General features: G+C 46.0%; 1 protein-coding gene across 1 annotated transcript in view; it reads left to right on the top strand.

The window, feature by feature from the left end:
- Positions 1–24,541, top strand: part of CTCF (CCCTC-binding factor) — a 412,941-nt gene that overhangs the window by 377,715 nt on the left and 10,685 nt on the right. Inside the window, 1 exon segment of the mRNA XM_030203644.1 lies at positions 18,294–18,458. Within this exon segment, the coding sequence (XP_030059504.1) occupies positions 18,294–18,458 (165 nt within the window).

Here is a 24,541-nt window from a genome sequence, read left to right as displayed (position 1 = left end):
CACATCCCGATACTGCCAGCTCACAGACAGTATCTGCGATTTCAGCTGGGCACACATCACTTCCAGTACTGTGTGCTACCCTTTGGGCTCGCCTCTGCGCCCAGAGTGTTCATGAAGTGCTTGGCTGTAGTAGCAGCAGCGCTTCGCAGGCTGGGAGTGCACGTGTTCCCCTATCTCGACGATTGGCTGGTGAAGAACACATCCGAGGCAGGAGCTCTACAGTCCATGCAGATGACTATTTGCCTCCTGGAGCTGCTGGGGTTTGTGATAAATTATCCAAAGTCCCACCTTCTCCCAGTACAGAGACTCGAATTCATAGGAGCTCTGCTGGATTCTCGGATGGCTTGTGCCTATCTCCCAGAGGCGAGAGCCAACAACTTGTTGTCCCTCGTCTCGCGGGTGCGAGGGTCCCAGCAGATCACAGCTCGGCAGATGTTGAGATTGCTGGGCCACATGGCCTCCACAGTTCATGTGACTCCCATGGCCCGCCTTCACATGCGATCTGCTCAATGGACCCTAGCTTCCCAGTGGTTCCAGGCTGCTGGGGATCTAGAAGATGTGATCCACCTGTCCACGAGTTTTCTCAAATCCCTGTATTGGTGGACGATTTGGTCCAATTTGACCCTGGGATGTCCTTTCCAAATTCCTCAGCCACAAAACATGCTGACTACGGATGCGTCTCTCCTGGGGTGGGGAGCTCATGTCGATGGGCTGCACACCCAAGGAAGCTGGTCCCTCCAGGAACGTGATCTGCAGATCAATCTTCTGGAGTTGCGAGCGGTCTGGAACGCTCTGAAGGCTTTCAGAGATCGGCTGTCCCATCAAATTATCCAAATTCAGACATACAACCAGGTTGCCATGTATTACATCAACAAGCAGGGGGGCACCGGATCTCGCCCCCTGTGTCAGGAAGCCGTCAGCATGTGGCTCTGGGCTCGCCGTCACGGCATGGTGCTCCAAGCCACATATCTGGCAGGCGTAAACAACAGTCTGGCCGACAGACTGAGCAGGATTATACAAACCTCACGAGTGGTCGCTCAATTCCCGAGTAGTGCGCCAGATCTTCCAGGTATGGGGCACCCCCTTGGTAGATCTCTTTGCATCTCGAGCCAACCACAAAGTCCCTCAGTTCTGTTCCAGGCTTCAGGCCCACGGCAGACTGGCATCTGATGCCTTCCTCCTGGACTGGGGGGAGAGTCTGCTGTATGCTTATCCTCCCATACCTCTGGTGGGGAAGACTTTGTTGAAACTCAAGCAAGACCGAGGCACCATGATTCTGATTGCTCCTTTTTGGCCGCGTCAGATCTGGTTCCCTCTTCTTCTGGAGTTGTCCTCCGAAGAACCGTGGAGATTGGAGTGTTTTCCGACCCTCATCACACAGGACGAAGGGGCGCTTCTGCATCCCAACCCCCAGTCTCTGGCTCTCACGGCCTGGATGTTGAGAGCGTAGACTTTGCCTCTTTGGGTCTGTCAGAGGGTGTCTCCCGCATCTTGCTTGCTTCCAGGAAAGATTCCACTAAGAGGAGTTACTTCTTTCTATGGAGGAGGTTTGCCGTCTGGTGTGACAGCAAGGCCCTAGATCCTAGCTCTTGTCCTACACAGACCCTGCTTGAATACCTTCTGCACTTGTCTGAGTCTGGTCTCAAGACCAACTCTGTAAGGGTTCACCTTAGTGCAATCAGTGCATACCATTACCGTGTGGAAGGTAAGCCGATCTCAGGACAGCCTTTAGTTGTTTGCTTCTTGAGAGGTTTGGTTTTGTCAAAGCCCCCTGTCAAACCTCCTACAGTGTAATGGGATCTCAATGTCGTTCTCACCCAGCTGATGAAACCTCCTTTTGAGCCACTGAACTCCTGCCATCTGAAGTACTTGACCTGGAAGGTCATTTTCTTGGTGGCAGTTACTTCAGCTCGTAGAGTCACTGAGCTTCAGGCCCTGGTAGCCCAGGCCCCTTACACCAAATTTCATCATAACAGAGTAGTCCTCCGCACTCACCCTAAGTTCTTGCCAAAGGTTGTGTCGGAGTTCCATCTGAACCAGTCAATTGTCTTGCCAACATTCTTTCCCCGTCCTCATTCCTGCCCTTCTGAACGTCAGCTGCACACATTGGACTGCAAGAGAGCATTGGCCTTCTATCTGGAGCGGACACAGCCCAACAGACAGTCCGCCCAGTTGTTTGTTTCTTTTGATCCCAACAGGAGGGGAGTGGCTGTGTGGAAATGCACCATATCCAATTGGCTAGCAGATTGCATTTCCTTCACTTACGCCCAGGCTGGGCTGGCTTTTGAGGGTCATGTCACGGCTCATAATGTTAGAGCCATGGCAGCGTCGGTAGCCCACTTGAAGTCAGCCACTATTGAAGAGATTTGCAAAGCTGCGACGTGGTCATCTGTCCACACATTCACATCTCATTACTGCCTGCAGCAGGATACCCGACGCGACAGTCGGTTCGGGCAGTCAGTGCTTCAGAATCTGTTCAGGGTTTAGGATCCAAATCCACCCCCCTAGGCCCATGTTTTATTTTGTTCCAGGCTACACTCTCAGTTAGTTGGAAAAATTGTTAGGTCAATCTCAGTTATGTCCTCGCCGTTTGAGGCCCAATTGACCATGTTTGTTGTTTTGAGTGAGCCTGGGGGCTAGGGATACCCCATCAGTGAGAACAAGCAGCCTGCTTGTCCTCGGAGAAAGCGAATGCTACATACCTGTAGAAGGTATTCTCCGAGGACAGCAGGCTGATTGTTCTCACAAACCCGCCCGCCTCCCCTTTGGAGTTGTGTCTTCCCTTGTCTTTGTCTTGCTACATACGGGACTGACGAACACGAGCCAGTTCGGGCGGGAAGACGGCCGTGCATGCGCGGTGCGCATGGGCGCGCGAGGACTAGCAAAGGCTTTTGCTAGTGAAGATTCCGATTGGAGGGGCTGCCGTGGACGTCACCCATCAGTGAGAACAATCAGCCTGCTGTCCTCGGAAAATACCTTCTACAGGTACAGTATGTAGCATTCGCTTTGCACTCTGCTGCAAAGCCAGCATTAAGTCCCCCTCCGTAAAAGGCCGATTTAAAGATACAAGTTGTCTAGAAGGAAGCCTAGGTTAATCTAAATTCTGTAGATATAACTCACTATCCAAGGTATCCTGCTCATGGGTTGCATAGAGGGATTCATAGACTGGCGGAAGCATGTCCACATCTGAGTGGAGCTTCCCGCCACCCAGGCTGCGCAATTGAAGAACCCGAATTGACCCTCTCTTTCCCCTAACCAGGCGGACCAACAATGGCCCAGCCTTGTTACCATAACAAAACAATTGATATTTATAATAAAGCTGCGACTTTACTGCCTGCTGATGTAAAAGTTCATTCAGTTCCCTCTGGGATGCTCCAAAGCTACTTTCTGCGCTGAGGCACTTCCGTATTTGATCCTATGACACCGTATCAATTTTTTCTATCTAAGTATTTCTTTGTCCTTAATTTTCCTGGCTCGAGCTCTATAGGAAATGTCTCCCCATAGTATAACCTTCGCTGTTTCCCAATAAAAGGCAGGTTGATGTTTGTGTATACCATTATGAAACTCATAATCATCCCAGAGCTCCAATAAAAATGCTTGAAATTTTTTGGCCCCATAAAACTCCAGCGGATATTGCCAGTGATATCTCCCCTTAGCCTCCAGCTTCATTTCCAACAGAAACCAAATCAGATCATGATTCCATACCACATAGGGACCAATCTTCGCCTCAGTAATATAGGGAAAAGGGGCTAGAGGCAAGAAAATAGTCTATACAAGATTGGGAGTCATTGGCCTGAGAAAGATGGGTATAGTATCTGTCCATGGGGTGCAAAATGCGCCACACATCTATAAGATCCAATGCATTGCAGGGCAGAGGTATGGCTCTAGGATACTATCCAGAGTACTGACAACCTGAAGTAGATTTGTCTGAAGTGGGATCAAACACCAGGTTGAAATCCCCCCCCCCCCCCCCCCCCAAAATATCACATTCCTTGCCTAATAGGGAGTCAATAGCACAATTAAGTCTTGATAAAATGTTTTATCAAAAACATTAGGGGCATAAACATTACAAAGCACCATGGGGTGACCTGCCATCTCAATAGAATCCAAAATATGCCTCCCCTTGGGATCTCACACTGTTGATTTTTATCTGCACGTTTAGCCCTTTACGAAAGAGAGTCATCCCATCTGCCTTACGCTGGACTGCAGGAGCATCCACCAGACCCACCCTCTCTGAAATTTAGCATGCTCTACTGAGGATAAATGGGTCTCCTGCACAAAAACAATGTCTGCCTTCTGGTGTTGCAAAGCCTGTAGCACCTTGGTTCTCTTAATTGGAGAGGAAACCCTGCCCAAATTCCAATAACCTAAGTGATCGCAAAGTGCCAATAGTTAAACTGTCTGACCAGAATGAACACAAAATAGAGGAACAAAAGGGAACACCCCCAGCCCTTAGGTTCTCCCTAGTACCAGCAGCAAGAATAGGTGACAAAGGGCCACATAGAATCCTCAATGATAGTCACTCTTAGCAATGTTCCCAAGACTCTTTCGCAGACTTCGAGCTAAACACCAAAGCTCTGCCGGAAGACTCAAGTAGATACTGCTGACTGGGTCGCACTTTGAGCAAATTGTAGAGCCTCAGCAGCCAAAGTAAAAAATATGTGTCTCTCCCTCATGGAGAATCCGTAACTGAGCTGGGTAGAGCAGTGCAGACTATCTTTTTAGTATAAAGCAGTTTATACACATCTCTGAACTCCTTGCGATGTGCTGGTACAGCTGCAGAAAAATCCTGAAAACAGAGAATAGGATGATTATCATACTATAGAGGTCCTGCGTGGCACAGAGCCCAGAAAACCTCCTTCTTGTGAGCAAAGTTGATCTAAGTTCAGCAATTTAAAGATGACAGTCCTTGGGTGTGAGTCCTGAGGCCTTACCAGCCCCAGGCGATGAGCGTGCTCGATGCGCAGTGGGCCTGTTGTAATCTGCAGTTTCATAGCCTTAGGAAGCCACCCCTCCAGAAAATCATGGCGTTCCGGTTCATTGATGGTCTCTGGGAGCCCAATCATCCGGACATTACTCCGGCATGCCCGGTTGTCCAGGTCCTCTAACTTGGCTTCTAAATGCTCAAGTTTTTAGTTGCATATCCCGCTGTCGCGTGTCTTGCTGAAGCTGATCTTCCGCGTCCGAGAGATGCTGTTGGTAAGTAGAAAGAGCAGATATTCCCCAGTTTACCATCAATCTCCGAGTTTGTCAGAAATCTTCTGTAGCTTAATATCCACCGAGGATTCTAGCATGAATGATACTTCCGCCACGATTTCTGCAACCCACGCGGAGCTGACTGATTTCGGGCTCGAGGAGTCTCAATCCGTCATCTTGGATTTCCCTGTATGGCTCCGAACTCCGTTCTTCCTCGGCTGTTTAGAGGACATCGCCAGCCTGCTGCGGAAAATTAACTCTCTTGGCTACTAGCCAAATCCTTTTGCGAGGGTATTGTAAATAATACGTTAAAATAAAAACGCTGAGGTGGTGCTGGGGCAGATGTTAGGCAAGCGGGCCCAGGAGCTCAACGCAGTCACATCCTCTATCTAGCTCAGCATCACATAATCTCCTAGTCCACTTTAAACGAAATAAAACAAAGAAAAGGAAAATAAAATACTTTTTTTTTAACACTGCTAGCCTTTGAAACCTAGTCGAAAAGGAACTGTTAGCCCAATATACATAGTAACATAGTAGATGATGGCAGAAAAAGACCTGCACGGTCCATCCAGTCTGCCTAACAAGATAAACTCATATGTGCTACTTTTTGGGTATACCCTACCTTGATTTGTACCTGTCCTCTTCAGGGCACAGACCGTATAAGTCTGCCCAGCATTATCCCCACCTCCCTACCACCAGTCCCGCCTCCCACCACCGGCTCTGGCACAGACCGTATAAGTCTGCCCAGCACCATCCCCGCCTCCCGCCACCGGCTCTGCCACCCAATCTCAGCTAAGCTCCTTAGGATCCATTCCTTCTGAACAGGATTCCTTTATGTTTATCCCACACATGTTTGAATTCCGTTACCGTTTTCATTTCCACCACCTCCCGCGGGAGGGCATTCCCAGCATCCACTACTCTCTCCATGTAGAAATACGTCCTGACATTTTTCTTGTCTGCCCCCCCCCCCCCCCCTTCAATCTCATTTCGTGTCCTCTAGTTCTACCGCCTTTAGTTCTACAATAAAGATGGTATCTTAATTTCTTTTTTTTTTGTTTTATTTCTATTAATTATCTTGGCCATCAGCATAAATGTAAGGTAATTTCAGCTCTTCCAACTCTCCCCCCCCCCTCCACCTAATTATTAATAGCATTTTAAAAATGTAAGTTACAAAGGAGATCATGAAGGACCCTACATTGAGATTCCCAAGCTTCTGATGTAACCAAGTTCTTTGTCACCCTACACTGCCTATTTACCAAATACACATTAGACCATGTAAGCAAAGCAAAATCTCATCCAGATTCTTTAAAACATAGAAACCACGCACACATACTCAGTAGTATACCAAATCAAAATCTTATGAACGATCTAACTGCATCAGCAAGGCATCATGGCTACCATGCATTTTCCTCTGATCGTCCTAAATAAAGATTAACAAAATGCTACCCAAGTTTACCGGTTTCAGACCTATCAGCTCCATATAGTAGATACCAAAAATTATATTAATTCTTTATCCTCTCCATCATCCTCCTGGGGAACTGGGTTCAATTCCCACTGCAGGCACAGGCAGCTCCTTGTGACTCTGGGCAAGTCACTTAACCCTCCATTGCCCCTGGTACAAATAAGTACCTGTATATAATATGTAAGCCGCATTGAACCTGCTATGAGTGGGAAAGCGCAGGGTACAAATGTAATAAAATAAAAATCCAAGTAAAGGTTGAAATCATCCAGCGATTTAGTAAAAGGGACTCTTTTACTAAAGGGAGTTAAGCCTTAATGTGTGCTTAACATGGGAAAAGTTGGCTGTTTTGCCTACTAATGTATGCTAAGTTGTATGCTAGCTAATTTTTTCAAACAGTTTTAGAGGAGGCATGCCATGGGCGGAGAATGAGCATGGAAACTTTAATCAGCTAGCATGTTCGCTTTAGCGTGCGGTCAGTAGCTAACATGGGAGCACTTACCGCTTATTAAGGGAAATGGGACTTGATATACCGCCTTTCTGAGGTTTTTGCAACTACATTCATAAGTAATGCCACACTGGGAAAAGATCAGGGGTCCATCGAGCCCAGCATCCTGTCCACGACAGCGGCCAATCCAGGTCACAAATACCCAGCAAGATCCCAAAAATGTACAAAACATTTTAAGATCATCCTGCACATTCCTTAATCTTCACTTCTCCAGCTGCAAAGGCCTAAAATATAAACTAACGCATGCGTCAACTTCTCTTACCTGAGTATACAGTTATGGAACCAGTGGTGTAGCCAGACTGCCAATTTTGGGTGGGCCTGAACCCAAAGTGGGTGGGCACAAAATTTTCTCTCTACCCCCCCCCCCCCCCCCCAGCAAAATTTAGTCACACTCAGATGCATTTGTCACACAGGGTAAAGTGCTGCTTTTCAGTGCATCAGATTTCAGACAATTTATTTAATAGCCTAATCCTTTTCAGTGAGCTTTCAGAGGCCAAAACCTCCTGCCTCAGGTCAGTATAATGCTGTTACGGTATCCTCTCCTGACCTAAGGAAGAAAGTATTGGTCTCTGAAACTTTATTAACACCATTACTTTATCCTAAATTAAAAATAAAATTATTTTCTTTACCTTTCTTGTATGGCCATTTACTTTTTCTCATTGTGTCGCTCCCAGTCTCTAGATTCTGCTTTCCTTCGTTTTCGCTTAACTCTTCTGCCAGGGTTTCCTGGCCATTTGTCATTTTTCTCTCCTTTTTCTTTGCTTTCTTCAATATTTTTCTGCCTCTCTCTGTGTCCAGATTTAATTCATTCTTACTATCCATTCTTTAATTTCCTTCATCTACTTATGGCTTTTCATCTTTTTCTCACCCTTGTTCTCCCCATGCCCCTTCCTCTTATTCTCCAATCTTTCACTACTCCCCCTTTCCATGCAGCAGCTCTCCTCTTTCTCTCCCCATCCTTCCAGTCTCTCCCCTCTGTCTCCCCATCCTTCCAATAGTCTTCCCTCTTTCTTTCTGCATCCTTCCATCGTGTCACCTCTTTCTCCCTACCCTTCCATCCAGCGTCTTCCCTCTTTCTCTCCCCATCCTTCTAACCATCTATCCTCTCTCCTGATCCTTCCATCTAATGTCTCTCTCCCTCCTTCTAACCAGTGTCTATCTCTCTACCCTTTTCTGTTCAGTGTCCCTTCTCTCTCCACATCCTTCCAGTCTCTCCCCTTTTTCTCTGCATCCTTTCATCCATCTCCCCTCTTTCTCTGCCATCCTTCCATCTGTTTCCCTCTTTCTCTCCCCATCCTTCCGTTTTCCCTCTTTCTCTGCCATCCTCCCATCTGTTTTCCCTCTTTCTCTCCCCATCCTTCCGTTTTCCCTCTTTCTCTGCCATGCTCCCATCTGTTTTCCCTCTTTCTCTCCCCATCCTTCCGTTTTCCCTCTTTCTCTGCCATCCTCCCATCTGTTTTCCCTCTTTCTCTCCCCATCCTCCCATCTGTTTCCCTCTTTCTCTCCCCATCCTTCCCTTTTCCCTCTCTCTGCCATCCTCCCATCTGTTTTCCCTCTTTCTCTCCCCATCCTTCCGTTTTCCCTCTTTCTCTGCCATCCTCCCATCTGTTTTCCCTCTTTCTCTCCCCATCCTTCCCTTTTCCCTCTTTCTCTGCCATCCTCCCGTTTCCCTCTTTCTCTCCCCATCCTTCCATTTTCCCTCTTTCTCTGCCATCCTCCTATCTGTTTTCCCTCTTTCTCTCCCCATGCTTCCCTTTCCTCTTTCTCTGCCATCCTCCCATCTGTTTTCCCTCTTTCTCTCCCCATGCTTCCCTTTTCCTCTTTCTCTGCCATCCTCCCATCTGTTTTCCCTCTTTCGCTCTCCATCTTTCCGTTTTCCCTCTTTCTCTGCCATCCTCCCATCTGTTTTCCCTCTTTCGCTCTCCATCCTTCCCTTTTCCCTCTTTCTCTGCCATCCTCCCATCTGTTTTCCCTCTTTCGCTCTCCATCCTTCCCTTTCCCTCTTTCTCTGCCATCCTCCCATCTGTTTTCCCTCTTTCGCTCTCCATCCTTCCCTTTTCCCTCTTTCTCTGCCATCCTCCCATCTGTTTTCCCTCTTTCGCTCTCCATCCTTCCCTTTCCCTCTTTCTCTGCCATCCTCCCATCTGTTTTCCCTCTTTCGCTCCCCATCCTCCCATCTGTTTTCCCTCTTTCTCTCCCCATCCTCCCATCTGTTTTCCCTCTTTCTCTCCCCATCCTTCCCTTTTCCCTCTTTCTCTCCCCATCCTTCCCTTTTCCCTCTTTCTCTCCCCCATCCTTCCCTTTTCCCTCTTTCTCGCCCCATCCTTCCATTTTCCCTCTCCCGATTCAGGCCCACCAGCCCCAGCTCCCATTGCCGGCCACTGCTGCTTTTCCTGATGAGCAGCAGGGCCGGCGCTACAAAAAAAGAAGAAGCGCTCAGCTGACTGAGCTGAGCGCCAACGCTAACGACGACTCACTCGACGAGAAAAAATGTTTTAAAAAAACGCGGCACCGCAGGCAGCCTCGAAGCATTGGCTGCTGGCTCTGCAGGCTCCTCCCATCTCTTACGTCACTGCCCCTGCTTCGCTCCAGGGGCAGTGACGTAAGAGACGGGCGGAGCCTGCAGAGCCAGCAGCCAATGCTACGAGGCTGGCTGCAGTACCGCGTTTTTTTTAAAAGCATTTTTTCTCGTTAGCTTTGGCGCTCAGCTCAGTCAGCTGAGCGCTTCTTTTTTTGTAGTGCCGGCCCTGCTGCTCATCAGGAAAAGCAGCAGTGGCCGGCAATGGGAGCTGGCGCTGGGCGGGCCTGGGCTGAAATTGGGTGGGCCTGGGCCCACCCTGGCCCACCCGTAGCTACGCCCCTGTATGGAACGCACTACCGCACAACTTGAAAACGATTTATGAACTAACTAACTTTCGTAAATCACTGAAGACCCACCTCTTCAATAAGGCATACCACAAAGACCAACAAGTGTAAATGTAACACACCTCCACTTTACCTATAATCAGAACTGTTTTTTTTCATATACCTGCTAGTTTAATTTTCTATTATGTTATGCACGATGTTTATGCAACACTAATTGTCTATTTTCTGATCCATTATCCACCAAGAATGATACATTGTAAGCTTGCTTAATTTTCTATTACGTTATGCACGATCTTTATGTAACACTAACTGTCTATTTTCTGATCTATTATCCACCAAGAACGATACACTGTAAGCCACATTGAGCCTGCAAAAAGGTGGGAAAATGTGGGATACAAATACAATAAATAAATACTGCTTTTCCCAGAAATAGTGGATTTTCCCCAAGTCCATTTAATAACGTTCTATGGACTTTTCCTTTAGGAAGCCGTCCAAACCTTTTCCAAGAAAACGACAACTCCTGTTTAGGGAGCTACTCCGCCTTCGGGTGGATGTGGCTTTGATACAGGAGATCCATCTACAACCCAGACATGAATATTTATTCCACCATAGGAGATTCTCTAACATATACTTTACTTTTTGTATTATCCACATTGGATGCAAAGGAATATTGATAGCGTTCAATGGCACCAAGCCATGGAGCATCTTAAGTTGTCAGAGACAAGGGAGGGAGATATCTGTTAGTGGTTTTCTCATTAGCGGGAAAGGTCTATACAATAGTAAATGTCTATGGACCTAATTTGAACCAGGGGGGATTCTTCTCCAAATTAGATCAGTTAGTTTTGAAGAATATAGAGGGCTCTCTAATTGTGGGAGGGGATTTTAATCTCACTCTACAATCCCATTTGGATAATTTCTCGCGTGGTATATGTTATGGCCTATGGCCAGAGAGATAGAGCAAGGCTGTGGGAGTTTATTGCACACTGGCAGTTAATAGACTTATGGCGCCAGGCAAACCCGTTGGTGCCCAGTTATACTTCTGCATGGTCCATCAGTCCTCTTCCAGGATTGATTTTTGGCTGGGGGAGGCATCTTTACTGGGGCTGGTTGGATCCCATCAGATATTGCCCCGTACATGGTCAGATCATTCCCCAGTGTTGATGCAATTGATCTTTAATAAACTGCGGGGGGAGAGAGATAGTTGGCGTCTGGACGATGCACTCTTTACATGACCCGACCAACGTGGCTAGCCTGGAACAACATATCAACGACTATGTCCAGTTTAATGATAATGGGGATGTCACACCTAGTATTCTTTGGGAAGGATTTAAGGGGGTCATGCGAGGCAATTTGATAGCGTTCACATATATGGAAGCAATGATCAGCCAAAAAAGGTGATATCCAGGAGCAGTTAAAGCAGGAGGAGGCTAGACCCCATCGGGATGGGCTTGCCGCCGTCTGAGGTTTTAGACCAGATCCATGGACTGCGTAATCAAATATGCGATCTTGAGTTGGTAGATCTTTCAGAAAAGCTTCAGAAGGCCCGTCAGTCACATTACAAGTTTGGCAATAAAGCTAGTTGGCTTCTAGCCTGCAGACTTAAGCAAAATACAACTTGTAATGTGATTATGAATACAGATCCTGAATATATAGACTCGGCATTCAAGTATTACTATGAAATGCTATATACTAAAGGAGAGGAGGTGTCGGCAGAAGCTATTTGGAGGACATTGAGCTTCCTAGGTTGGCTCTAAGTGCTAACCAAATATTATCACATCCCATTGAGCTAGAAGAGGTCATTCAAACCATCAAAGGGCTTCCCATTGGAAAAGCCCCGGGACCCGATGGGTTCACTAATAAATTCTATAAAGTATTTGGGAAGTTAGTGGCCCCGTTACTGTTGAAGGTGTTCAACTCCCTGGAGGTCTGCTCGGGGCTCCCTCCTACGTGGAACTTAGCTAATATAACAGTTATCCCCAAACCAGGTAAGGACCTCCAACTCTGGGGGTCCTACAGGCCTATATCTCTTTTAGGGGTAGATTATAAAATTTTTACCAAGATACTGGCAACTTGATTGCAAAGAAACCTCCCCTCTCCATGAAGACCAGGCAGGATTTGTACATGGGAGGCAGACATTTGACAACAAACGTCGGGCTCTACACATGGTTTATCATGCACAAGACACACAATCCCCCCAATATATTCTGTCGCTAGATGCAGAAAAGGCGTTTGATAGGGTGAGCTGGTCCTTTTTATTTGCAGTACTAGGCAAGATGGGATTTTCAGGGCAATTTACATACTTGCTTCAATTGATCTATAAGACCCCTATGGCCTCGATTCGGGTAAACGGTAAGCTTTCAAGGCCTTTTCTACTACATAGAGGGACGCGGCAAGGTTGTGCGCTGTTCCCTTTGCTTTTCGCTATAGTTATGGAACCACTTGCAGTAAGGATCCGAACACATCCCCATCCTGAGATCGGGGGACCACGGCTGGGGGGTTTAGAAACACGAACTCTTCTTTTTGTGGATGATATATTGCTTATGTTGAGGGATCCCTAGACCTCTTTTCCGAGAGTTCTTGAGATGCTTCAAGCTTATGGGGCAGTCTCGGGTTTCAAGATTAATCTCGATAAATCTGAGGCACTGGTCATTAATATATCCATTGAGCAAAAAACACGGTTGCAAAATACCTCCCCATATTGTTGGGCGTCACGATATATCTGATACTTAGGGGTTAACATCCCGAGATACATTGAAGAGCTTTTTCAAATTAACTTTCCCAAAATAGTATGACAGCTCTTCAAAGACTTGCATAGATGGGAGGGTCTGACCTTGTCTTGGATTGGGCGGATTAATGCAGTTAAAATGGTCATACTGCCTAGAATTTTATATCTCTTTATGGCACTACCTATTTCAGTACCAGATAGTTTTTTGCGGGGCCTTCAGAATAAAGTCTTCTCATTCATCTGGAAAAGAAGACCTCCATGGGTTAGGAGGGAAGTAATGTATCAGCCAAAGGAGAGCGGAGGGATGGGGGTCCCCTTCTTTTTATCGTATTTCCAGGGAGCGCACCTTCGAGTGATAGCATCATGGCTTCAAGACACAGGGAAATTATGGAACAGGATGGAGCAGGGGTGGATGGGGCCCTTTCCACTAAGCTATACCCTGGTTAAGTAAACAAGATTTGGGAGAGCTAATCAAAAGAAGTCCACCCTTGATACGGTGGCCCTTGCTTATTTGGGGCAAACTACGAGAAAAGTTTTTACCGGGGCGTCTATATTTTTGACATATGTTCCTTCGCTTTGCTCCACAATTTGGGCAGGGTACACAGGACACTGCTTATCGTACATGGGAGGACATGAGATTATGTGAACTAGGACAGATGTGGGAGGAGGATAGGACGGTATCTTTTGGGGAGCTCTGCAGGGAACATGGGCTCTGCCCTTTACAAGCTTTTCAATACTACCAAGTGCGTGATTTTATCACGCGAAGGGCACAGAGTGAGCGTTGGTTACCTGAGACAGGGCTGGAGCGTGGACTGATGAGAGGGGGGGGGAAGGGGAAGCATATCGAGACTATATGGGGCTCTGCTTTCTTATAACAATCCAGTAGAACACTAAAGAAAAGCTACGAGAATGGTATGGGATTTGCGTTCCAAGACGTATGACCAAAGACTTGCTGACCTGAACATGTATACCCTGGAGGAAAGGAGGAACAGGGGTGATATGATACAGACGTTCAAATACTTGAAAGGTATTAATCCGCAAAAAAAATCTTTTCCGGAGATGGGAAGGCGGTAGAACGAGAGGACATGAAATGAGATTGAAGGGGGGCAGACTCAAAAAAGATGTCAGGAAGTATTTTTTCACGGAGAGGGTGGTGGATGCTTGGAATGCCCTCCCGCGGGAGGTGGTGGAGATGAAAACGGTAACGGAATTCAAACATGCGTGGGATATGCATAAAGGAATCCTGTGCAGCAGGAATGGATCCTCAGAAGCTTAGCTGAAATTGGGTGGCGGAGCAGGTGGGGGGAAGAGTGGTTGGTGGTTGGGAGGCTAGGATAGGGGAGGGCAGACTTGTACGGTCTGTACCAGAGCCGGTGATGGGAGACGGGACTGGTGGTTGGGAGGCGGGAAATACTGCTGGGCAGACTTATACGGTCTGTGCCCTGAAAAAGACAGGTACAAATTCAAGATATGAGTTTATCTTGGGCAGACTAGATGGACCATGCAGGTCTTTTTCTGCCGTCATCTACTATGTTACTATGTTATTTGATTAAATGGGGAGCGGCATTAGGGGTGACACATACATTCCCACAGTGGAAATTGGCACTCAGATCTTTGCTTAGAGTGTCGGTATCTAGTGCCATGGTGGAAAGTGGACATAAAATATTATATTGCTGGTACTATACGCCCCATCGCATGTTTAAAATGTTCCGGACAGGGTCGGCCAAGTGCTTGCGTCATTGTGGTGCAATAGGAGATGTGTTCCATATTTGGTGGGTCTGTAAACATGCACAGAATTACTGGGCAAGGATATTGAAATTTTTATGTGAGGTGACTGGGGTGAATTATCCAATGAAAATAGATCACTGTCTGTTGCACTTTAAGCCAGTGGAAGTCCAGAACTCTATACATCAATTTGCAGCTCAGGTGTTTGTGGCAAGTAAGCTGGTGGCAGTGGCCTGGAAACAACCGTCTCTCCCAGATCTACAAGTAGTCGTACGTAAGTTGGACTATATTTGCTTGATGTCAAAACTTGCGGCTATACGCACAGGACGCTTGCTGCAACATCAGAAAACTTGGAGTCTTTACGAACAATGGTCATCCTCACAGAACACCCCTGGCTAGTTGTATAGGAAGATCTAAGGTTGAGTCGATGGCGTTACTAAGTGGGGGAGGGATATGGGGAGGTAGGGGGGGATGGGAGGGAGAGATAGGACATGAACATACAAATATGTTAAAAATGGTCATTATATAGTGTACTTGATGTATTAGAAATGCTCTTATTGTCATTGAGTTTATTATTGAAAACAATAAGAAATAAATGGGGGGGGGGGGGGGAGAATTCATATGGGCTCTCCTGGATCCAAGTTGGCTCATATATCTGCATGTCAGATGCTCCACCTTCTTGGTCACATGGCCTCAACAGTCCATGTTAACACCATTGGCTCATCTTCACTTCCAAATTCCTCAGTGGACACACTCATCTCAGTGGTCTCAAGCCATGGACTCGCTGTCCGCTGGAATTCAGATAACTCCACAGCTACGCCACTCTCTACAGTGGTGGATGGTGTCCTGTATCTCACCTGAAGCCTTCCATTGTAACCCCCTCCACATCACAAGGTCCTGATTATGGACACTTCCATGATGGGTTGAGGAGCGAGCACACTTCGACGGTCTACACACAGAAGGTTTTTGGTTCCAATAAGAGCAAGCCCAACATATCAACCTCCTGGAATTGCAAGCAGTTTTGAACACTCTCAAGACCTTTCAGGACCAAATTCTCAATCAGGTACTATTAGTTTGCACAGACAACCAAGTAGTGATGTGTTACCTGAACAAGCAGGGAAGAACAAATTCTTACCCCCTTATGTGGAGGAGTAGTCTAGTGGTTAGTGCTGTGGACTTTGATCCTAGGGAACTGAGTTCGATTCCCACTGCAGTTCCCTATGACTCTGGGCAAGTCACTTAACCCTCCATTGCCCATGGTACAAAATAAGTACCTGAATATATGTAAACCGCTTTGAATGTAGTTGCAAAAACCTCAGAAAGGCGGTACATAAAGTCACATTTCCCTTCCCTTATCAACAAGCAAACCATATTTGGACTTGGACAGCTTCTTGAAGTATGTTTCTAAGAGCTGTTTATCTAGCTGGCAAACAGAATGCTGTAGCAGACAAACTGAGCCGGGTCCTTCAACCTCACGAATGGTCCCTCAGCACCTTGATCATTCTTCAGATATTCTAGCAGTGGGGGGACCCCAACGATAGACCTCTTTGCTTCTCAGAACAGCAAACTTCCCTGATTCTGTCCAGATTCTGTGCTCCCAGCCACCTAGCCCCCAGATGCTTTCTTGCTCCATTGGGAATAGATCTTCTATACGCCTTTTCTCCACTTTCTCTCATAGGGGAAAACTTCTCAAACTTCGTCAAGACCAAGGGACCATGACTCAGTTGCCTCCCTACTGGCCACATCAAATCTGGTTTCCTCTTCTCATGGAGTTGTCGCCCACGGAACCATTTAGGTTAGATCCTTTTTCCAACCCTAATAACTCAGAACTAGGGATCCCTCCTTCATACAGACTCTCACTCTCTAGCCCTGGCTTAGTACCTGACAAAATAGAGTTGCGTTTATTGAACCTTCCTCATGCAGTCTCTAAAGTACTTCTTGCATCTAGAAAACCTTCCACAAGAAAATGTTATCTTAAAGTGGGAAAAGATTCTCTGTTTTGTTCAGCTCGATTGCCTGACCCTACTACATGCTCTCTCTACCCTTATGGAGTACCTCCTCCATCTTTCAGATTCGGGAACTCAAACAAACTCAGAGTACATATGAGCGCCTTCAGTGATTTTCATACTAAAATCAATAATAAACCAGTTCATCCCTTGATACTTAGATTCATGAAGGGCTTATTTCGTACTAAACCTCCTATCAAACCACCTCTGATGGCATGGGATCTCAGTGTTATCCTCACTGCTCTTATGAAACCTCTGTTTGATCCAATTTCTTCTTCTTTTCTCAGATTCCTCACATATAAAGTAGTGTTTTTAATAGCTCTTACTTCTACCAGAAGAGTCAGTGAGCTTCAAGCCCTTGTGGCAGATCCACCTTATACCAGGTTCTACCAAGACAGGGTTGTACTCCAATCCCACCTTAAATTCCTCTCAGAGGTAGTTTTGGAATTCCATCTCAACCAGTCGATTGTACTGTCTGTCTTCTTTCCTAAACCACATTCTAATCCTGGAGAAGCAGTACTGCGTACCTTAGACTGTAAGCGTGGTCTAGCTTACTGTCTAGAAAGAACAAATCCTCATCGGAAATCCTCTCAGCTTTTTGTATCGTTTGGTACTAGCAGGTTGGGAACCCACATCTCCAAACGTACAATCTCTGGTTGACTGACGGTATCTCCTATACATATACTGAGGCTGGGCCTCCATGGCCCGGTCATTGCTCATAAAGTAAGAGCTTTGGCGACCTTGATAGCCCATTTCCACTCTGCCTGTATTCAAGACATTTGCAATTCAGCTACATGGTCTTCTATCCACACCTTCACTGCTCACTACTGTCTAGAGCAGTATTCTGGATGGGATACCCGGTTTGGACAACTCCACCCTCTGGCTGTTATTTCCACAAGGCTCACTATCTACTTAGAAAAAAATTCATCTTTCCTGTGAGCCTGGTAGCAAGCAAGTCCCATATGTGAGAATATTATGCTGCTTGTCCTTGGCGAAAGCTGGGTTACTCACCTATAGCGGATGTTTTCTGAGGACAGCAGGCATATATTCTCACATCCCTCCTGCTTCCTCTTGGAGTTGTCATCTTAGCTTTAACACTGTACTGCTGGTCTCGCGCTTGCGAGTTGGGTGGGAAGGCATCTGCCCATGCGTGGTGGGGGCAGTGCCTCAAAGATTTAGATCGGTTGCATTTGGCAGTGTTGGCACCGGGCTCTGTGGATCACATCACTCAAATGTCCCCAGAGATCACCCGCTTACAGGTAAGTAACCCAGCTTTCCCACTCCTCTCTTTCTCCATTTCCAAAAACTCTTAACATATTAAAGAGTATACTAGGAGTCAGATAGGTGACTGGCTTTAAAAATGAATACTGTGATTTTAATATAGTGGTATGTCATTGTATATTGGGGTAATTTCAGTTCTCATCTGTTCTGCGATTATACAGAATATTTTATAAGCCTATTTCCATTATGTGGAATGTTTTATGTATCTCTTGTATTTCTGTAAGACAATGAACCCTTACTATTTGAATTGTGATGCTGTATCACTAATTTGTAAAGGGTGGTGGCTCTATAATCTCAAGAAGATCTAATGCACATTCATGATGTAGATTTAAGACTTCTACAAAAATTATCTCTGTGAGCATTGTAGGATGTGATGCTGACCTCAGATGTATATCACCAACAAGGATGTTTATTTTAAAAAAAAAAGTGAAAATAAACTAATTTCCTGAGACTGAAGGAAAAAAATGCAGTATTCAGAAAAACCTCATGAAATATAGGAAATGATTTTAATTTTTTTTCTTCTTGTAGAAGAAAATGCTGAGCCTGACCTGGATGATAATGAAGATGAGGAAGAGACAGCAGTAGAAATTGAACCTGAGCCAGAAGTGCAGATGGTTACTCTTGTGCCGCCTCCGGCAAAGAAACGAAGAGGAAGGCCACCTGGCAAAACCAACCAGCCAAAACAGAACCAGAGTAAGTCATTCTTTAACTTGAATACTCTTTTTAGGAGCTTTATTAACAGCATTTCATATTTTCTCTATCTTACAACACAAAGGGCATCCGTGCAGAATTCAAATGAGGCCCTAAAGTTAATTTTTAGGAGTGGGGCCCCTATTATTAACCCTGTGACTTGTAGTTTGTTATCCCTTGAAGTGCTACAATCACTGTGAAATTGAACCAATGAAAACAGAGGTACTTTAATGCATATCCTTCAACAATTTGTTCTTGAATGCTTACTTGAGATGTATTTTGTCAGTAAGAACAATCTGCTTGCACTAGAAAGGCCTGTGTCGGAGATGATTGCAAGCCACTGTTGTGTGCAGCACAGTTAGACTAATGATTTATATACAAAAAAAGATTTTTCTTGGACACTATTGGTCACTTTATTCATGGATGTAGGAGTCAAAATAGGAGCTTATATGTAGGCTCAGTTTTCCGGCTGTGGCACCAGTGCCCTCAAACCTTTTTCCTAGCCATAGTTTGAGTCCCCCTTTCCAAACCAACAATCTTCCAACACCTGCCCCCTTCTGCTATTCCCCAGCTGTGTGTTTCAGCCCCTAACCCTCTTCTTCCTGCTCTACTGTCTGCATCAGTCACTTCCTCACCTCTCCATTGTCTTAAAATATGGAGTGACAAAGAGTCTGCTTCTTTGTTTCCACTTCACTGCCTGTCTGTTGGTTCTGCCAGCACCACAAAGGAGTTGAAGTCGGAGACCAAGTATTCCTGTATTATACAGAAAGTGCTTGCTCTCTGATTTCAACAGACCCATGATGCAGACAGGCAGAGTGATGGGAATGAAGAATCAAACTCCTGCCACTGATTTAGAGAACAGGAAATTTCATATATGCCAAGAGTGGCCCATCTCAAAGAATATTTACCACCGTAATGAGTGAGGTTTTACTTGCAGTGCATTCAGGGTATAAATTTGACATGGTGGTGGAGGGTTTTTTTTTTTTTTTTTGTAACCTGCGCTTTCCCACTCATGGCAGGCTCAATGCGGCTTAGGTACTTATTTGTACCAGGGGAATGGAGGGTTAAGTGACTTGCCCAGAGTCATAAGGAGCTGCCTGTGCCTGCAGTGGGAATCGAACCCAGTTCCCCAGGACCAAAGTCCACCACTCTAACCACTAGGCCTTTAAACTGGATTTCTGTATTATGGATGACACCTTACATATTTTAAAATCAGTTATTTCAAGCACTTGGGAGGGGGGCAATGGAAAGGTGGCCTGTCTTTTGCACTGCTGGCGATCCACTAAACCACCTACACATCTATGGAAACAATTCAGCTGTTTTAAAGATCCCTCAAAAGGTAGTCTCATAATTTAAATCTGATTAGACACAAATCTGCTATTTAAAAAAAAAAAAAAAGCATGTACATCAGATCCTGCAAAATTTTCCAAAAACATTTTCTAATATTATGGCAAGTTTTGATCTCTCAGTAAGGCCATCACAGAATCCCTCCACTGCAAACACTCAGAACCGTACCATAACAGCACTAACTCATAGGATTCATACAGCAACAACCTTACCCATGAAAAGACAGCACTGTAAATATTACACTTGGCGCTAAAGCACCATACACCACCTAGTGAGAAAACAGGAATGCTACAGATCTCTACACAAACTACGTGCTAGTACAATAGCGCGCCTTTAAAATACGGACCCTCGACAAATATGAAACGAGGGACCACAGATCAGTAATGAAGGCAATAAACTGAACTGAAAACTTCAAGAAGCTAGACTTTACATGTACAGCAATATCAGAGAACTAAAAATTGAAATGCAAGATATCAGATGTGATATAGAACGAGTAGAAGAAAATCAATTTTTTATTCTTTGAAAACGTAGGGGACACTCAATGAAATTACATGGAAATACTTTTAAAACAAATAGGAGGAAATATTTTTTCACTGAACAAATAGTTAAGCTCTGGAACTCATTACCAGAGGATGTGGTAACAGCAGTTAGCGTATCTGGGTTTAAAAAAGGTTTGGACAAGTTCCTGGAAGAAAAGTCTATAGTCTGCTATTGAGATAGACTACTTACCCTGGCATTAGAACATTGCTACTGTTTGGGTTTCTGCCGGGTACTTGTGACCTGGATTGGCCACTGGTCTGACCCAGTATATCTTTTGATATGTTCTTAAATTCAGAATGAAATACATTTTTCTGTCTTTGAGCATTTTATTTTTCCATTTGCTTTGATTTCTGTGTCTGTCTTCTGGTTTTTGTTTTTCCCTCTCTCCACAGGGTCTCCCATACATTTGGCATTTCTCCTCTCTTCGTGTCCTGCATCCCTATCCATCCTGTCCACTGTCCTCCCTCTGCTCCTGTCCTTATCCTCCTCCCTATAGTCATAATTTCCCACTGTATCCTGTCCCTGTGCTCCCTCCGTACCCAGTATTTTTTTTTCTGTGCCCCTTTTGTTACTTCTTCCCTCTCCTCTTCCTCTGCATCCCCCACCCTGGATCATCATTTCCCCCTCTTTCCCTCTTCCCGTTGGTCCATCATCTCTCCCATACCCACTTCGGTCTCTGTCTTTTCCCTTTGCTAACCCCACCACCACCTGGGTCTGTATTTGTTCTCATTCTCCTCCTCCCCCTGGTAAGTCCAGCATCTCTTTCCACACCCCCCCCCCCCCCCCCCCACCCCCGAAAGCATTTCTTCCTAGTTCTACCTCCCTGCTTGGGTCTGGCAAACTTGCTGTGGGGCACTGGCAACTGCAGTGGTGAAGGCTAACCATCTAGCAGCAATTACTTATGTCTAAATCTGATCTTGTCTGCTTACAGGCTTCTGACCTGATGTGTTACATGAAGGAAGTGTACAGGCATGCTATGTAAAGGAGAGATTCTGCGAGGACAAGCAGGCTGGATTATACTCACAACTGGATCGTCGTCCACGATGGCCCAGGAGACCGAGAAAAAATTTGCACAGCAAAAAAACCCAAAGAGCTTTCCAGAACGCTGTGTCGCGCAGGCCAAACACTCAGTGCATGCGCGAACGGCTTCTCGCAACGCGAACGTGCCCTCCTCAGTTTTCTTTGATCCACGTCTAGAGTGACACGATTTTTTTCTCGCTCTTTTTTCGGCTCAGGAGATCCTGTTTTCAGTGTTTACTGCTACCCTTTTTCATTTTTTCTCCTTCACCGTTGTAGTTTTCAACTAAAGTCGTTTTATCCTTATTTTATTAGTTTTTCTTCACTTGTTTGTTTCCTTTCGCCTTTAGGCTGCTCGGCCAGGTCATTTTTCCCTTTTTTGTGCCTTTTTATTTGGCACAATCGAGTCTTATAATTTCGCAGACGCTGTTTTTCCGTCCACGTCATCGAGGACTCCCAGCGGCTTCAAGCGTTGTACTCACTGCAAGCAGACCATCTCGGGTACCGACCCTCACGCGTGGTGTTTACAGTGCCTTGGACCCAAGCATTTGCCAGCTGCTTGTAAGCTGTGCTCTTTAATGAAGAAACGGACCCAAGTGTGTCGGGAGGCTCAACGTGAGAAGCTCTTTGCGGATCGGTCCAGTCCTTCGACGTCGGCATCGACATCGGTACTGAGGTCGTCGACGTCGAGGGAAGCAGCAACATCGAGAGCGCAGGGTAATGGCTGCCGAAAGACCACATCACGCTGGGAGCAGCGAGGCATCGAGTGGGTCTCCACCTATCTCGAGGCCTACTGCTATGCAGGCCCCCCGGGACCAACCTTCATCGGACCCGAGGAGGCGTGAGAATTCCGCGTCCCCCTCTTCGGTACCGAGGAGTCTCAGTGACGGCCGTCGAGCGAAGGCTAAGAAGCTCCATCATCGTTCTCCTTCTGTGCACGGTACTGAGAGCTCCGGGGAGCCGAGAGAGTCGGCACCCAAGAAGCGTCGGTGCCGGGAGGACTGCTCACCCTCCATACAGGTCTCGAGCCTCCTCAGATTCTACCACCGACTCCTGCACCAGCCCCCCAGCCTTTTTCCGATGCAAGCTCTCGACAAGCACATCAGGGCCCTTCTTCCAGAGCTTCTGGAAGGGTTGCTGTGCTAGTCTGCTTCGGTGCCGGGGGTGCTTGCGCGTTCTGTAACGACTGCAGAAGCAACATCTGGGCCATCGCCTGTAGTGAGGTCCCTGTCCTCGGTGCCGCTTGCGGTATCGACGTCGGCCGCCACCCGGGTCGATTTCCCCCTCGACATCACTGGAGGAAGCTTCGCCGGAGTCCAGGCAGGGGTCAACTTCTCGACACCCCCCACGAGGTCGTCGTTCCTCAACATCGAGACAGGCTCGGGTTCGGGCTGCTCTTAGGGAGCTTTTATCCGATACCGATGCGCTCTCGTGGGAAGACCCCAGATACTTTTCGGAGGAAGAGTCCTATGGGGTTCCCTCTGATCCTACTCCTCCAATTGAAAGAAGAATGTCTCCACCTGAGAGTCTTTCTTTCTCATTTTTTGTTCGGGAAATATCTAAGGACATTCCATTCCCAATGGAGGTTGTGGATGAGCCCAGGGCCCATATGCTCGAGGTCTTGGATTATCCTTCTCCACTGCTGAGGTTGCAACGGCCCCTTTGCACAATACGCTCAGGGAAGTACTTATGCGAACTTGGTCGTTCCCTCTTTCTAATCCAGTGGTCCCCACCCCAACAAAAACAAGAAAGGTGTCTATGAAAGTTATGAATGTCTTTCTTTCAAAAGTTTAAGGGGAAGCGTTAGCTAAGTATATAACCATCTAGGAAATTCCACCATATTAAAAAGGTGTATCCTGCCATGCAACCTCAAAAGATGATGCCATCCCTGCAATGTGGCAATCGTGGAATCAAACATTTGCGAGATATTAAGCCGATATAACTCAGATGTTTGAATTGGCAATTGGATCCCCAAGTAGAAAACAATTGGATGCCCATCTGAGTGAGGATGATCATCCCAGCCCCGTCAAAGGGAATGGGGTGAGACCAACCCCAAGGACTTCTGTAAATTTAAATGGAAACCAGAAAAATCCCCATATTCCTCAAAAGATTCCATTAATGCCCCTAGGGATCTGTAATATGAACTAACAAGTTATCTGTGAATACAGAAATTTTATGTTCAGAAGTAGTAAATTTTACTCCCGGAATGTCCGGATTAGCTAGAATATCTGTAGTAAAGGGATCTAAAGTCAAAACAAATAACAAAGGCGATAAAGGACATCCTTGGTGTGCCCCGTCGAATCACAAATAGAGCCGATGAAATCCCATTGACCCATATAACCACCCTATGATCAGAATATAAAACCCGCACCATATCCAAAAAGAAACCCTCTGTACCATAGGCCTTCAAAACACTAGAAAGAAAATTACAATATACCCAATCAAATGCCTTCTCGGCATTCAAAACTAATTAGAAGAGAAGATAAGGCCTGCTGCTGCGCTGTCTCCAAGGAGGCCAAAATCTTCCTAATGTTAACTGCAGTGTGACCTTGAACATAGCCCACCTGAGAGCATTCCACCAGAGAAGGCAAAACCTGAGCCAGACAATTAGCTAAAAGTTTGGCAAATAGCTTAGTTACAAAATCCAACAGAGAAATTGGCCGATATGAATTTGGAGAACAAGGGTCTTTATGTAGCTTTAATAACACTATCTGTTCGGTTTTCAAAGAATCGGGCAAAATGGCACGACGAACCATGTAAGATTCAACAAGGGGGGTCCAATTTGCTTGTGTAAAATTTTATAAAATTCCACCCTGAATCCATTGGGACCTGGTGCAAGATTAAGTGCACTATCCCTAATCACCAAAATCAACTCATCTTCCATGATGGGGAGCTTTCAAAATGTTGCCTGACTGGGGGAAATAACGAGGGAGGGAAACATTTTTTTCCTTTAAGGAAATTGTTTAAATATGTGATTTATGTCTGAATTTGATGCTGCCGGCGGGCCCCTACCATCTGCCAGCTTTAGGATCCTGGGTGGGCCACATTTGGTATGAATGAAATGAAACAATTTACCACTTTTACAAAAATGTGATATTTATATTAAGGTAAAGATTTAGTAGACTACTGATGTAAAAGCATATTCAAAGCCGCTTGACAAGCCAGCAATGACATTCTCCCAG

This window comes from Microcaecilia unicolor, chromosome 5 (assembly GCF_901765095.1).
Source record: "Microcaecilia unicolor chromosome 5, aMicUni1.1, whole genome shotgun sequence".
Lineage (NCBI taxonomy): Eukaryota > Metazoa > Chordata > Amphibia > Gymnophiona > Siphonopidae > Microcaecilia > Microcaecilia unicolor.
The sequence above is the reverse complement of the archived record's forward strand: the minus strand, read 5'-3'. Positions and strand labels throughout refer to the sequence as shown.